This window comes from Macaca mulatta, chromosome 8 (assembly GCF_049350105.2).
Source record: "Macaca mulatta isolate MMU2019108-1 chromosome 8, T2T-MMU8v2.0, whole genome shotgun sequence".
NCBI lineage: Eukaryota > Metazoa > Chordata > Mammalia > Primates > Cercopithecidae > Macaca > Macaca mulatta.
The window spans coordinates 17,347,461-17,361,164 of record NC_133413.1 but is presented as its reverse complement, the minus strand read 5'-3'; the positions used below and the strand labels follow the sequence as shown (position 1 = coordinate 17,361,164).

Sequence of the window (13,704 nt, the reverse complement as noted above, 5' to 3'; positions counted from 1 at the left end):
GTTTTTTTCACATAACAGTAAAAGGCTCATCTTACAGAGTTTCATAGAATCATTCTGGAAGACACCAATTAAAATGATAGTATCTGAAGAGTGCCTTAAAAGAATATTTTGTGATGGTAGAATACAGCACAATTGGTAATAAAGTTACTTAAGTCATGATATAGCTCACTGCCAATTGAGTATAGGGATGAGGCAAAAATATTACTATAAGTTACAAAAGAATGTAAAAATTGATTTGAGGATCTAGCACAGAAATGCTGGATTTTAAAACGTAAATATCAGTAACACAATGAAGCCTTTAAAAGATGGCTGTGTTGAAACTTGCCAATATGAATAGATACACATGGGCAGATGAGAAATTTGTGCAGGCTGACAACTGAAAACATAACTGACATGTCAAGTACTGCAAAGGTGCTTAAAAAATAGTATTCCCTAGTTATCAAGCAACAGCCTTCTCTCCCAAGACGAGTGGTAAGACGTGTGTTCCTTTTTTAAGGATATTTGCCCATTCATAAAATAAATAAAAACGTGTTAAAGATAGAATTATTTCTTCCCTGAGAGGCCACAGGAAAAAAAAAAAAGCACCTTTACATTATATGTTTGTAGGTAAAACTGAGGCCTCAGGTAACTTTAATTTTAGTTTTAAAATTAGGCTGAATGTTGTTCATAATCAACTGAAAAGTGTTTGATACAAAAGCAATCACCAGTTAAAACGTCATTCAAGGCTACTACCCTCTCTGCAGTGATAAAGTACCAGTGCTTTACCACAGAGAAACTATTCTGTATTTGGGGAATAGTGAATTAGATGAACACATCTTTTCTATAGTCAAACTATACAGTAAAATTTAAGAATTGAGAAATCATTAACCTCATCCCATTATTAAAATATTACATATTTCATTTTTCTGCATCTGTTTGACTATCTTGTTCTCTGTCCATTTTCTCTTGCTTTCCACAAATAAACATCTTACTCCTACATAAAGGCACAAATACAACAGGAAAAGGAATCCATTCAGGTACAATGACTCCTTCCCTTAAAAGAATTAAATGGTGCTTTTTCATTATTATGGAAGATATATATAGATATAGATATAGATATGTATATATAGTGTAATATATAGTTATATGTGTGTATATATATGTACGTATATGTAAATCTTTTTGGTTATGACAAGGCTAACTGGGACACTGAAGTTCGGATAAGAGAACCATGTCTTCTTGAACAGCATCAGCAGGATGTTAAAAACCTTTATATAGCTATATGCATAATTTGTGTTGCGGTGGTGGTAAAATGCATGTAACACAAAAGTAATCATTTTAAACTTTTTAATACGTATAAATGACTAGCATGAAATACATTTACAATATTATGCAATCATTACCTCTCTCCAGAATACTTTCATCACCCCCTAAAATAACCCTCAAACTACTAAATAGTCACTCCCCATCCTACCCCTCATCCAACCCCTGGCAACCATGCATCTGCTTTTTGTGTATGAATTTCTCTGTTCTGGACATTTCATATAAAAGGAATGATATACTGTGTGGCTTTTTGTGTCTGGCATCTTTCACTTGTTTTCAAAGTTCACTCATGCTGCAGGATGTATCAGTACTTTGTAACTTTTTAATGGCTAAATAACATTCTAATGCATGGATTTATCAATTTTGTTTATCCATTCCTCAGCTGATGAACATTTGGGTTGTTCTCCCTGTTGGCAATTGTGAATAGTGCTATGAACAGTTGTGCAAGTTTTGTTTAAACACCTACTTTCAATTCTTTTGGATATATACCTAAGTGGAATTGCTGTGTCATATGGTAAGTCTGTTTCATTCATAAAAGAACTAATAATTTGTTTCCAAAGTGGCCAATTCATTTTAAATTCCCACAATGTATGAGAGCTTCATTTTCTTCACATCTGCACCAATATTTTCCTTTTTTTTTTTTTTTTAACAGACATTCTGGTGGGTGTGAAGTGATATCTCATTTTGATTTTGATTTGCATTTCTGGAGTAACTAATGACACTGAGTGCCTCATGTGATTGTTAACATTTGTATATGTTACTCTAATGTTTACTCAAGACCTTTGCTCACTGTATTAGTTTCCTAGAGCTGCTGTTAACAAAGTACCACAAAATGGATGGGTTAAAAGAAAAGAAATTTACGGTCTTAATGTTCTGGAGACTAAAAGTGAAAAATCAAGGTGTTGGCAAAGCCAGGCTAACTCTGAGACCTTCATGGGAATCCTTCCTTGCCTCTTCCTAGCTACTGGTTTGCTGGCAATCTGTGGCATTTACTGGCTTGTAGATGCATCAGGCCAATCATCCATCTTTGTATGGTTTTTCTCCCTGTGTCTATCCATGCATGGTTTCCTTCTTACAAGGGCACCAGTAATACTGGATTAGGAGCCTTATTCCAGTATGAGCTCATCTTAAGTAATTGCATTTGCAGTGACTCAATTTCCAAGTAAAGATGTACTCGGAAGTACTCGGATCAGGACTTCAACTTATCTTTTTTGAGGAGACAAAATTTTACCCTTAAACTCCATTTTTAATTGAGATTTTGTCTTTTGGCTATTGATTTGTAAGAATTATTTATATATTTTGGATACTAAATCCTTATCAGATACATGATTTGCAAATATTCTATTACCATGGGTTGAATTTTCACTCTCCATAGTGTTTTTAATGTGCAAAAGTTTTTAATTTTGAGGTCTAATTTATATTTTTATTTATTGCTTGTGCTTTTGATGTCATATCCGAGAAACTATTGCCAAACCCTAGGTCAAAAAAGTTCACACCTATGTTTCTAAAAGTGTTACCGTTTTAGCTCTTAAATTTACATTGTTGATCCATTTTGAGTTACTTTTATGTATACAGTGTGAGGTAAGGGTCCAACTTGATCCTACTTTTGCACGTGGAAATTCAGCTGATGGTTTTGGCACTCTTGTTGAAAATCAGTAGAGAGGTTATGGGTATATTTTTGGATTCCCACTTCCATTCTATTAATCTATTATGTTTATCCTTATATTAGTGCCTATGTTTGGTACCTGGTAGTTGTGTTTCTACTATTGTAGAATTGTATTAAGTTTTGAAAGTGTGAGTCTTTCAACTTGGTTCTTTTTCAATATTTGGCTATTCATGACCCCATGCATCTCCATACGAATCAGTTTTCTTATTTTTGCAAAAAGGCCAGGCCATTAGATTATAATAGGAAATTGAATTTGTAGATCATTTTGAGGAGTATTTCCATCTTAACAGTATTAGGTTTTTCAATGTATGAACTTGATGTATTTATTTAGGTCTTCTTTTAACTTCTTTCAGCAATGTTTTGTATTTTTAGTTCCTTGGTTAAATCTGCCCCAAAGTATTTTATTATTTGGTTCTGCTATAAATGAGATTCTTAATTTCCTTTTTCAGACTGTTCTTTGCTAGTATATAGAAATTCAATTGTATTTTGCATGTTAACCATGTATCCTGCAAGTCTGGTGAATTTATTTTTAATCATTTAAAAAATTCTTCGTTTTACTTTATATATATCATGCCATCTGTGAAAGGAAATAAGTATTATGTCTTCCTTTCCAATTTGGTTGTCTTTTTGTGTCCTTACCTAATTGTCCTGCCTAGAACATACAATATCATGCTGAATAGAGGTGGTGAATGTGGGCATTCTTGCCATGTCCCTGATTTCAGGTGTAAAGTTTTGTTTTTAGCCATTCAATGTTATGTTAGCTGCTGGTTTTTCACAAATCTCAACCTGATAATGTTGAGAAAGTCCTCTTTTTATTCCTATTTTGTTCAGTGTTTGTGTTCACTTTTAAATGATAGATGGGTATTAGATCTGGTTAAATGCTTTTTCTGCATCAACTATATGATTAGGTAGCTTTCCCCCTTCATTCTGTTAATGTGGTGTGTTACACTGATTTTCTTTTTCATATGTTGAACCACCTTTGCATTTCTGGAATAATTCCCACTTGGTCATGCTGTATAAAACTTTTAATATCCTCCTGGATTGTTTGCTAGTATTTTGTTGGATTTTTACATGTACTGTCGTAAGAGATACTTAATTACATAGGAGATGGTTTTCTTAGTTTATTTGGTTTGGTGTCAAGGTAATAGTTGCCTCAGAATTAGGAAGTGTTACTTTCTCTTCTATTTTTTGAAATAGTTGAGAATGATTGTGTTTATTCTTTAAATATTTGGTGTAACTCACCAGTGAAGTCATCTGGTCTTGGGTTTTCCTTTATTGGGAGGTTTTTTATAACCAGTTCAATCTCTTGTTAAGAAGTCTGTCCAGATTTTCTGTTTTTGTTGAGTACATTTTTGTAGTTTGGTTGTTTCTAGGAATATATCCATATCATTTAGGTTGTTTAACTTTTGGTATACAATTGTTCTCTTATAATCATTTTTACTTCTGCAAGGTGGGTATTAATCTTCCCATTTCCATTTCTGATATTAGTAATTTGAATCTTCTTAGCATAGCTTAAGGTTGGCCAATTTTGTTTGCATTTCAAAGAACCAACTTTTGGTTTCATTGACTTTATGGTTTTTCTATTTTCTATTTTGTTTAGCTCTGCTCTGATCTTTATTTCTATACATCTGCTTGTTTTGGGTTTTTCTTTTTCCAGTTCTTTAAGGTGTAGTTCAAATATTAATTCAAGATCTTTCTTCTTTTTATTTTTTGAGACGGAGTCTTGCTCTGTGGCCCAGGCTAGAGTGCAGTGGTGCAATTTCGGCTCATTGTAAGCTCTGCCTCCTGGATTCATGCCATTCTCCTGTCTCAGCCTCCCAAGTAGCTGGGACTACAGGGACCTGCCACCACGCCTGGCTGATTTTTAAAAAAATTTTTTTAGTAGAGACAAGGTTTCCCTGTGTTAGCCAGTCTCCATCTCCTGACCTCATGATCTGCCTGCACTGACCTCCCAAAGTGCCAGGATTACAGGTGTGAGCCACTGCACCTGGCCTTTCTTCTTCTTTTTTTAATACAGACATTTCCAGCTACAAATCCCCCTCTGATCATTGCTTTTTCTGCATCTCATACATTTTGGTATGTAGAATTTTTGTTTTCATTTGTCTTAAAGTGTTTTCTAATTTCTTTTGTGACTTCTGTGATCCACTGGTTGTTTTACATTATTTATTTTCCACATATTTGTTAGTTTTTCAGTTCATTTATATATTGTAGAGTTTTTAATTTATGGGTTCACAAGATTTACAGTTACTGTATTATGCAATCATCTTTTAAATTACATGAAACAAAGTTACAAACCAAAAATAATGCTGTCTTTTATATTCCATGCACTTATTTCTTTTAATAATATTTTTCATTTCTTTGTATGGCTCTTGAGTTGTCCTTTCAGCTTGAAGGACTCTCTTTAGCATGTTTTATAGGGTGCGTCTATGTAGAAGAGACCCCTTTGCCTGGGAAGGTACTATTATATTCTTCATTTTAAAAGGATAACTTTGCCAGGTACAGAATTCTTGGCCGGTGGTTTCTTTTAGCACTGTAAAATGCCTTTCTGCCTCAATGGCCTCTAAAAAGCAACTGGCTATTAATCTTGCTGAGGATTTCTTCTACATGTTGAGTCACGTCTCTCTTGCTGCTTTCAAGATTCTTTCTTGATCTCTTGACAGTTTGATTTTAATGTGTCTTGGTATAGATCTCTTTCAGTTTGTATACTATGTGGAATTTGTTGAAGTTCTTGGATATTGGCTTCATGTCTTTTTTCAGATTTGGTAAGTTTGAACATTATTTCTTCAAATACTCTTTTCTGTCCTTTCTGCTCTCTTCTGGGACTCCTGTTCATACTTAATATGCTTGATGGTGTTTAACAGGTCTTTTAGTCTGTGTTCATTTTTCTTCATTTGTCTCCTCAGACTGGATCATTTCAACAACTAACCTAGCTTCAAGTTCACTGATTCTTTTTTCTGCCTGTTCTCCTGTCAAGCCTCTGTAGTGACTTTTCCAATTATTATTATATTATTATAATTTCAGTGGATTCATTTTAAGATCATTATATTTTTCAACATCAAAATTTATATTTGACTCCATTTCATAATTTTTTAAAGTTATACTTTAAGTTGTGGCATACATGTGCAAAACGTGCAGGTTTGTTACAGAGGTATACACGTGCCATGGTGGTTTGCTGCATCCATCAACCCGTCATCTACACTGGGTATTTTTCCTAACGCTATCCCTCCCTTAGTCTCTCATCCCGACAGGCCCCAGTGTGTGATGTTCCCCTCCCTGTGTCCATGGGTTCTCATTGTCCAGCTCCCAGTTATGAGTGAGAAAATACGGTGTTTGGTTTTCTGTTCCTGTGTTAGTTAGCTGAGAATGATGGTTTCCAGCTTCATCCATGTCCCTGCAAAGGACATGAACTCATCCTTTTTTATGGCTGCATAGCATTCCATGGTGTATGTGTCACATTTCCTTTATCCAGTCTATCATTGATGGGCATTTGGGTTGGTTCCAAGTCTTTGCTATTATGAACAGTGCTGCAATAAACATACCTGTGCATGTGTCTTTATAGTAGATTGATTTATAATCCTTTGGGTATATACCCAGTAATGGGATTGGTGGGTCAAATGGTATTTCTGATTCTAGATCCTTGAGGAATCACCACACTGTCTTCCACAGTGGTTGAACTAATTTACACTCCCACCAACAGTGTAAAAGCATTCCTATTTCTCCACATCCTCTCTAGCATCTGTTTCCTTTTCAATGATTGCCATTCTAACTGGCGAGAGATGGTATCTCATTGTGGTTTTAATTTGCATCTCTCTAATGCCCAGTGATGATGAGCTTTCTTGAATGTTTACTGGCCGCATAAATGTCTTCTTTTGAAATGTCTGTTCATGTCTTTTGCCCACTTTTTGATGGGGTTTTCTCTTGTAAATTTAAGTTCTTTGTAGATTCTGGATTATTAGCCCTTTGTCAGATGGATAGATTGCACATATTTTTTTTCCCATTCTGTAGGTTGCCTTTTCACTCTGAGGATAGTTTCTTTTGCTGTGCAGAAGCTCTTTAGTTTAGATCCCCTTTGTCAATTTTGGCATTGGTTGCCATTGATTTTGGTGTTTTAGTAATGAAGTTTTTGCCCATGCCTGTGTCCTGAATGGTACTGCCTAGGTTTTCTTCTAGGGTTTTTATGGTTTCAGGTCTTACATTTAAGTCTTTAATCCACCTTCAGGTAATTTTTGTGTAAGGTGTAAGGAAGGGGCCCAGTTTCAGTCTTCTGCATATAGCTAGCCAGTTTTCCCAACACCATTTATTAAATAGGGAATCCTTTCCCCATTGTTTTTGTCAAGTTTGTCAAAGATCAGATGGTTGCTGACATGTGGCATTATTTTTGAGGTCTCTGTTCTGTTCCATTGGTCTGTATATCTGTTTTAGTACCAGTACCATGCTGTTTTTGGTTACTGTAGCTTTGTAGTATAGTTTGAAGTCAGGTAGAGTGATGCCTCCAGCTTTGTTCTTTTTTGCTTAAGATTGTCTTGGCTATGCAGGCTCCTTTTTGGTTCCACATAAAATTTAAAGTAGTTTCTTTCTAATTCTGTAAAGAAAGTCAGTGGTAGTATGATGGGGATAGCACTGAATCTATAAGTTACTTTAGGCAGTATGGCCATTTTCACAATACTAATTCATCCTATCCATGAGCATGGAATGTTTTTCCATTTGTGTCCTCTTATTTCCTTGAGCAGTGGTTTGTAGTTCTCCTTGAAGAGGTCCTTTACATCCCTTGTTAAGTTGTACTCCTAGGTATTTTATTCTCTTTGTGGCAATTGTGAATGGGAGTTCACTCATGATTTGGCTGTTTGTCACTGGTGTATACAAATGCTTGTGATTTTTGCACATTGAATTTGTATCCTGAGACTTTGAAGTTGCTTATCAGCTTAAGGGGATTTGAGGCTGAGACGGTGAGGTATTCTAAATATACAACCATGTCATCTGCAAACAGACAATGTGACTTCCTCTGTTCCTATCCTTTTTATAATTTTTATCTCTTTATTGATATTCTTTAATGATATATCATTGTTTCCTTTAGTTGTTTGTCCATGGTTTCTGTTAGCTCTTTGAATATGCTGAAGACATTAATGTCCTTGTCTAGCAAGTCCAGTGCCAGTGCTGCCTCAGGGTCAGTTTCTATTAATTTATTTATTGTGAATAAGATGACTTTCTTGTATCTTTATATGCCTCAGTTTTTAAATTTTTATAAACTGGATAGCCTGAACATTATAATGTGGCAACTCTGGAAACTAGATTCTGCCCTCTCCCCAAGTTTTGCCATCATGGCTTGTTGTGAATTGCAGTTTGTGCAGTAGTGATTTGTTTAGTGACTTTTCTAAACTGTCACGTGTTGTCTGTGTAGTATGTATTCCATTAGCTTAGTGGTCAGTCAGTAGTTTGACAGAACTTTCCTTAAATACCTGGAGACAAAAGAAAAAAAAAAGGATAAAAAGAAAACATACTCTCCCCACCTTTACAGACAGGTTCTCTATTGAGGAACTCCTTCAACACTTATCCAGGCTGTTTACAACTCTGTTTTAGTCTTCACTTCCTGTTTGGTCTGGGTGTAAATACTCGTATCAGCAAGAGGTGAAAGCTTAGAATCTTCTCAGGACTTTTCTGAACATGGATCCTGCCCTGGGTATGGGTACATCCTTCCAGAGTCCCTGTTATATGTAGGATTGTTTCCAAGTCCTTATTTTCCAAATTATTTCACTACCCAGCTTCTCTTTTCCAGGCTTTCAGTGTGTGGCTATTTGTCCCAACTGCAATCTCTTCTCCAGGCAGCAGTGGCTTGTTCATTTACTTTCAAGAAATCATTCTCAGCACAGTCAGTTTTTCACCTGGAGAGACTTCTGAGTTACATGAACCAAAGGCAAGCCCCTAGATAGGTCAAAGCGAACACCATTTCTTAAGAATGGGGTCTATTCTGGTCCCTCCAAAACCAGGAGCCCACATAAGGAATGCAGGCTGCACTCTTCAAGACCATTCCTGACTGGGGAGGAAAGAGGGCAAATCAAGATAAAATGCCATTAAGCTATCCAGCTGAGTTTCAGCTGCCTTTTTAATTTAAGCAGTTGTTTGGTAAATTTTTTTTTTTTTAACCAAATTTCCAATAAGTTGGAGTCTGACAGGTTTTTTTCCCAGTTTTTCTAAGGATGGGTATGCACCTGGAGTTCCTTGTTGTCATTTTTCCTCACATCTATGCATAATATTTAATGGAAATAGATAGACGTTATCAACATTTGGGTAAATGTGACATGATTTTCCTATTAGGGCCAGAAGGTGAGATGCTTTGTTAAAACTTTATATAGTACTTGGGCCCTTGGTATGTGATATAAATATATGCATGTATTTCAGACATAGAGGAATATGGAAAATTCATCAATGGCAGATGCTCATGAATTATATCAGGGAATTTAGGAGCTAATGAATGCATACTTGTACCCTTTGAGTGTGAGTAGCTACAATGTTCATCCTCTACAATGTTCATAATGAGAGAAAACATTATTACATATATTGGTCTGATCCAATATAGTATATTGCTGGAGTATGAAGAAGACCTTGTTTTACTATTTTAAACTTAATGAGCTTTGTGGACTCTGAGAACATTGAGTCTTCAAGCGTCAATTCAAATATTTTGTCCCTAGATACTTCAGCTAATGTGTTTGCCCCAGTGACCAGTCCTTTGTAAAACACAATTTTTAATGTCATTGGTTGAAAAATATGTCATGCCTTATTTAGAATAACCACTCCCTTCATGTACCCTTAGGGAGGTTCTTGTGATAGCAAGAAAGGGAATACTTGTCAAACTCTATGGTTACAGCAACATCTAATCTCCCCAAATCACCATGCTTGCTGAATTGTAATTGACAAGGGATGTTACTTCATGTGTAAAAGAAAACCGCAGTAAGCACAAAATGCTACTGGGCTTACTCATGTGAATATCTAATGCCAGGAACAGTATATTGAGCAAAACGCAACAAGTTATTAATCAGATGTTATTATAAAATGAAACTCCTTTAGGTGGAATTTTATAATTAGGATTTTTCTCTCCACTGTAGTAGAAAAATAATTGTTAAACATATAATCAATTTTTATGACAGCCTGGAACACACAGTGAGTCTGGTTAAAAAATGACACTGGAGGATATAACATACCAGGTACAAATCAATTATTCAATTCTCATTGTTTAGCAAAGGTAAACACATCATAGGTATGTAATTTTGTGCATGTTACATTCTGTAAGCAAACTATGTGTTTGAGCCACTCTTCGCAATTCTGCCTAGAGCATTTTCCATTCAGTAATGACTTATACTGAGGCAGTATATTTTGCTCTAGAATCACTTCCCTAATGTAACAGTTGTCTATAGAGAAGCCACAGCTTTTTAAACCATGAAATTTTAATTTTAATTGCTCAATTAATTTTAAATGCTCAGAGGAAATTTTAAATGCTCATAGGAAATTACAAAACAGGAGCTAGAAAACGTTTACTAATATGGTATAGGAAAGTACTACTTATCTTAGTTATAGTGTCTGAGAATGACCTGACTTTGATATGATTAAAAGATTTACAGTGAGATTAGAGATAATTTGTAGTATCATTTAATCAGCTGCATATTAACTGCAAGATAATTCTGAGATTTAAGGATACAAACAAAAGTGATTATAATTAACACGTTTAATACTTGTAAAATTTGACCTGAGATTCTCTGTGTAATCTCCAAAGTTTTGAGTAAAATGTAAAAAATCTGCAATGAATTAAGAATTACAGGTCAAGTTTTGGCTAGGGATAGGCAGTGAACAAATGACTAAGGTCATCTATTGCTTTTGCATAAATGTTATTCCAAAACTAAATTTATTCATCTTAGTACAAGAACTGGGAAAATTAATGTTATTTTTAGTAACAGATTTGGGATTATGACTATAAACTTAAAATTATGTGATTTTCACTGAATATTATGTTTTGAAAAGATGATACCATTCATCCTGCTAACATACTCACTGTCCTGGGATATAACTTGATAAACATGCCCCAGTAGGCCTCTGTATTTTCCATTCTTCATTGAAATTCATAGATTTAAATAAGTAAACTCAGTGGTTGTATACCTGTTTCTTGTTTGAGGCTATACAGCTGGAACTTGCAATGAAAACAATCCTCCATGGTCTATTATTCAAATGTTAATGAAAATTAGATAACAAACCTTAAAAAGAGAAAGCAAACACTGAACTGACTGAAGAACTGCTTTCTTAAAACCATAATTTGGGTAACTCCACAGAATATAAAAATCCCTATTTGAGAGTTCTAAGGCCTGGCTATAAACTTTATTTTCGGCTTTCAGCTTCCATCACTTCTATAAGTCAGACAAAATTTACATTTCCTGACTAATTTACAAGGTTATTGTGAGGAAGAAATACCATAATTATGTGTAAGTGCTTTATAAACTAAAACAGGATGCAAACATAATAGTACGTTACACTCCTACATTTGTTTTCAAGAAAACTTCACTGAATCATTCACTAATCCTAGGATAATTCACCTTTTGTCTGGATTCGAGGATTGAGGCTTTGATGGAAAGCTGGTTCCATAAAACACATGAGGAAAATGGACATAGTGGGTTGTGACCTCGAAAATGGACATAGCGTGTTAAGTTTGCTCTTACTTGTAAGTCTGTATTCCCAGATGACATCTAAAGTTTGAGAATTAACTCCTAGTTGTGGTATGTTGCTTTTGTTGTCTGATGCCTTTGAAGCACACTGATCTAATGCATACTTACTTTAGATTCAGATCTCAAGAAGAAGCTCTAGGCCTTGGTTAGGCATCCAAATTATAGGTACCACTCATCCAGTTCCCTGTCCTATATACCTTTATCTAGTTAATAATAACAAAAGACTATTTATAACAGTGCACGTCCTTTATAACTGAAACTGCAGTAAGTTTAATTTTCAGTACATATTTTCATGCATTTGCTTTATCCCTGTACAATACTAAGAATCTTTAACATACATGCCATAGGTTTTCTTTACTAACATTGCAGTCCTTTACTAATGAGTAAACAGTTCTAAAACATGAATTCATAATTACATTGTCATTTATTTCAATCCTGTGGCACACACTGAATATAATAGGCTTGAAAAACACTTTGATATTTCCTTTGTAGAACACTAAATGCTACCATTGATTTCTATAAATTAAATTTACTAGGAAAACCCACAGTTTAAAAAAAGTACACAAGAATAAGCTAGCTGATCACAATCAAATGAATGAATTCAAAATAGTATAAAGTCAGGAACAGTTTATCTTCATGGTAAACATTCACTTTATGCAAATCCCACTTGGCTTCATTTAATTAAAAAGCTGAAAAAGAAAGAAAATTATTATGTGCTGAACATAAGGAAAATACAGTATGCTTTTTATTCCATTCTAAATTAGCACATGTAAATATAACATTAAAATGTCATAATTGTATTAATTCAGCTAATTGTAATTTTTACATCAGGGCAATTTTTCTGAACTCTAGTGCCTTTAACCAGATCGGGCTTAGGGTGGGAACAGGGTCAGGTGAGAGACGATGCTGAAAACTTTAATTTGTGGTTTAAATTTACATAAACATTCTTCTCACTGCTGGCTGGAGCAATAGTTAAATCAGCATTTTAAATGGTAATGTAGAAGAAATACAAGGGAATGGAGTGAAACAAACATGTGAAGTGGGTCATTTGAATGTCCTAAAAATATTTTTTCTCTAAATGTATAATTTAATCACTTGGTCTTTTGTTAATATAATTTACAATTTCATCATATTGAACAACCAAAAAGAGTATACATAAATCATAAAACTTCTGATGAAACATCAGCAGAGATACTTGTACATATAAAAGATAACTATTTTTTTTTAAACTTCCCTAAGCAAAGCTTTATGAAACAAAATTTAATTTTGTAAGATGGTAAATCAATTTAAGTAACATTTATGAAGTTTTTGTTTATATCTGTATCTTTCTGCTACCATGTGGCATGTTCTTTTTGAGTCTTGACAACACAGGACAACTTTGCAAGGCAACCAGAGACAAACCAATTTTTAATTAAATATGAAAGCAAAAATGAAATCAATAGTTCCTGTAGTTAAAAACAAAAAACAAAAAACAACAACAATAACAAAAAACATGTAGCTGGAAAAATGTCCAAAGTTGGTAAGTTTTATTATCTGGATGTTTAAATCATAATATCCTAGGCATAAATTGTTTTGTCTTTCTGAACCTCGGTTTCCTCATTAGTGAAAAGAACGTTTGTTTTGGATGATTCCCAAAGTTCTTTTCGGTGCTAATATTTTAGGATTCTGGTGATACTATGTGCAAAAATAAATACATATTTTAAAATACAACACTTTAGTATAAAACAAAATATATATAATATATATTTAAATTATATAATATACAGTGTATATTATATAGCATCAATTAAAATGTAAATAACGTCATAGCACAGTACAAACCAGAAAAATTACTCTTCTTAGCTGTTTCTGAGAAATTGTTAAATTAGAAGATAAAAATGATATGATGCTATCAGGACGCAATGAGACATCACCTCTACTTTCAAGATAAGAAGTAATGAATAAAGCGTACTATAAGGGTGACCATCTCCATGAAGAAGAATGTCAACAGTAAACCTCGTCAGGGTCTTAAGCTGTAGTTGCTGTTCAATA

General features: G+C 34.3%; 1 protein-coding gene across 5 annotated transcripts in view; it reads right to left on the bottom strand.

Annotated features, from left to right (window-relative positions):
- TUSC3 (tumor suppressor candidate 3) overlaps nucleotides 1–13,704 on the bottom strand; it is a 309,201-nt gene that overhangs the window by 84,142 nt on the left and 211,355 nt on the right. For 2 of the 5 annotated variants that reach the window (XM_015144789.3, XM_077942418.1), the window contains one exon: nucleotides 11,920–12,362. The exons of 2 other annotated variants lie outside the window; for them this stretch is intronic. In XM_015144789.3, coding sequence (XP_015000275.1) covers nucleotides 12,347–12,362 — 16 coding nt within the window. In that variant the 3' untranslated portion in view covers nucleotides 11,920–12,346. 5 annotated transcript variants of the gene reach the window in all.